At 25.3% G+C, this 2,915-nt stretch overlaps 1 protein-coding gene across 1 annotated transcript in view; it reads right to left on the reverse strand.

Moving 5' to 3' along the window:
* Nucleotides 1–1,540: 1,540 nt before the first annotated feature.
* Nucleotides 1,541–2,915, reverse strand: part of LOC124808288 (beclin-1-like protein A) — a 1,693-nt gene continuing 318 nt past the window's right edge. The window contains exons 2-5 of the mRNA XM_065814829.1: nt 2,512–2,915; nt 2,285–2,395; nt 1,975–2,145; nt 1,541–1,892 (exon numbers count right to left, since the gene is read on the reverse strand). The exon at nt 2,512–2,915 is cut by the window's right edge and continues 51 nt beyond it. Of these exons, the coding sequence (XP_065670901.1) occupies nt 1,698–1,892; nt 1,975–2,145; nt 2,285–2,395; nt 2,512–2,915 (881 nt within the window). The 3' untranslated portion in view covers nt 1,541–1,697. The remainder of the gene's footprint in view (nt 1,893–1,974; nt 2,146–2,284; nt 2,396–2,511) is intronic.

The raw sequence follows: 2,915 nt of genomic DNA on the forward strand, positions 1-2,915 counted from the left end.
TGAAAGAGTTACTAAAACAAAAGTATGTTAAGCATATATGGCTAAAATAAAATATTTTTCACCTGGAGTAACTCGAAGATGCCTAACTAAGACGCGCAGTCCCATGAGATGAAGGAATCTTGTTAGCTATTAAAGAAGCAGCTACTCTTTTGGAAGCTTTTATGTCTTTTGCTGCAAATTCAAGCAAGCTGTGTCGAAGCGTTTGACTGTTTCTGTTTATTTTTTTGAATCTTTATGTCTTGGTAGTCAGTAACGGAAGTTGAACATCTTCACTATTCACTCCAACATACTTATATTATAATTTCCCTGAAGGTATTATAGTACAAGCAATAAATTATATATATATATATATATATATATATATATATATATATATATATATATATATATATATATATATATATATATTTATATAATTTATTTTTTGTTATATTGATTGAACAAGATATGCAGAGTTATTTTTTTAATAAGATTGTTTGTCGAACTTTTAATACATAGTTTATGCTTATTTGAATTATGTTTGAAGATATTTAGCATATATTGGTGCCAATATTATGTTTTTTTTTTATTGACCTCCATTGAACATTAGGTTTAGAAAACACGTCAAGTCAAGGTGAACCGTCAAAACAGACTAATATGACGTCAATTTTATGTGAAGTGTGCACTAGGTTGAAATCCTAATCTTATTTAGCTGTAAGGTTTTACAAACAGTTTCATTCACAGAAATAAATGAGTCCTTGAAATATCAATAAAATAAAAATGTAGCATTACAATTAAACCTAATTTAATTCATTTAAAAAAATATCATAGAAATAAATTTTCAAAGAAGTTCTAGTTTCACTGCCATTTAAATAAAACGTATAACTAGAGGCTATGAGAGCTCATACTTTTGTTGTTTAATGACAAAAAATATAAATACAAATTGCCAAAAGAGCTGGTGAAAAATCGATTTTGACATAAGCACTAATATGAATTTCTAGTAGGAACAAGACTTCTTGTTAACGTCTAAAGCACGTAATGAAACGCACTATTACATATTTTAGACGTTTAAAATACGTCTCGTGTCTACTAATTTACATAGTTGAACTTACGTCAAAATAGATTTTTCAATGGCGGGGTGAACTTTTTTCAAAAGGTATGCAGATAATAGTTCATTTTGTGCTTTTTAGATAAAAGATCATCAAACTACAATACAGAAGTATGGCGTTGAAAAAAAGCCATAACCCTAATATAAATATATATATATATATATATATATATATATATATATATATATATATATATATATATATTTATATTTATATATATATATATATATACATATATATATATATATATATATATATATATATATATATATATATATATATATATATATATATATACATATATATATATATATATATATATATATATATATATATATATATAACTTAGCATGCTCAGTAAATTGATTGAATAATATAATATTTAGTATGCTCAGTATTATATGCCAAGTAAATAAAAGATTTAAAAGACATGAAATTTTTAAATTTTTTTTTTCTTATTATTAACATATATTATTACATATTGTTAGTCTTGTAGCTTTTGTTTAAAATTTATTCTTAAAACCAAATATTAAATATATATAAATATATTTACAAGAAATAAATAATCAAATTATTTACACGCATTTAAATAGTTTATGTACAAATATTTTAACATGCTAATATAAAGTATTTTTGTCTTTCCCAAAAATCTCTTTTCATTGTTTTGTACATAATTTCCAGTTGTTTCAAAGTTATAAAACTGCTTTTTGCATGGCTATATTTTGAAACTAATTGCTGATAGCTCTGAGTATAAACCTTTGAAGATCGGTCGTCAAGAGATAAACAACCACAAGTTGACAGCTCCTAGATTTTGATCAAAATGTTAAATTTTTGTTTTTATTATTAAAATTTAACTAAAAAATATATTGTTATTTAAACAACATACCGTCAACACGTTATTCATTTTTTGCATAAGATTTTTTAAAATATTTTGTACAGACAATATATCGTTAAAATAATTTACTCTTGCATCTTGAGACTCATTGTTCGACATGAGAAAAAGCGATGAAAGTATTTCATTTAATATGCCGAGATGAATGTTTAATGCATCGTGAATCTGAAATGTTCAAAAACTATTAAGTTGCCATTATTTTAATTATCACTATTTTATTGGTTTCAACTAAACTCTGCAAGAACATTTTAAAATTTTCTATAATGTTATTGCTTTGAAAACTATTAAATCGCTAAAAAGTTACCTTTTCTACTTTTTCCAAATAAGGAGGTGATAAAAAAGATTCAGAAGATGTGTAAAAGCAATTGGATGGATTGCTAGACAAGAGTTTCTCTTCGACAGCTGCTAAAATTCCCTGAAAAACCATTTTGCTTTTTATAATGAATATCATTTACATAGCACATTGGCACTGCACATTGTACAATGTAAAAATAGAATTGTAAAAAAATATATAAAGAAAGCATTACGTACCATATTGCACTTCAGCTGTGATATAGTTGAAAGCTCTGTTTGATCTGTGATCACGTTAATAGCCATGTCATAAAACAACTTGTTAGCTGAACATTTTGTTAAGGTACAAGTTTGCACATTATTAACTTTACGAAAAGTTGGAGGGGGTATGTTAATGTTAATACTTTTGTTGGTGTTTGTTTTATTTGTAGACAAATTAGATATTCCAGAGTAATTTAAAAGTAGATATTGATTTTTTACATACGTATTGTTGTTATTTTTATCGATTAGATTTCCTGTTCTGCTTGTGAGATTTGCTGAAATAATATTAGAATAAGCTACAGACATAATTCCAGACTTGTCGTTAAAAACAGCGCCAACGTCGTTAGTCAAAGAAGTGGTTCTCTTTCCTTTAATTAAACTCC

This window comes from Hydra vulgaris, chromosome 12 (genome assembly GCF_038396675.1).
Source record: "Hydra vulgaris chromosome 12, alternate assembly HydraT2T_AEP".
Classification (NCBI taxonomy): Eukaryota; Metazoa; Cnidaria; class Hydrozoa; order Anthoathecata; family Hydridae; genus Hydra; species Hydra vulgaris.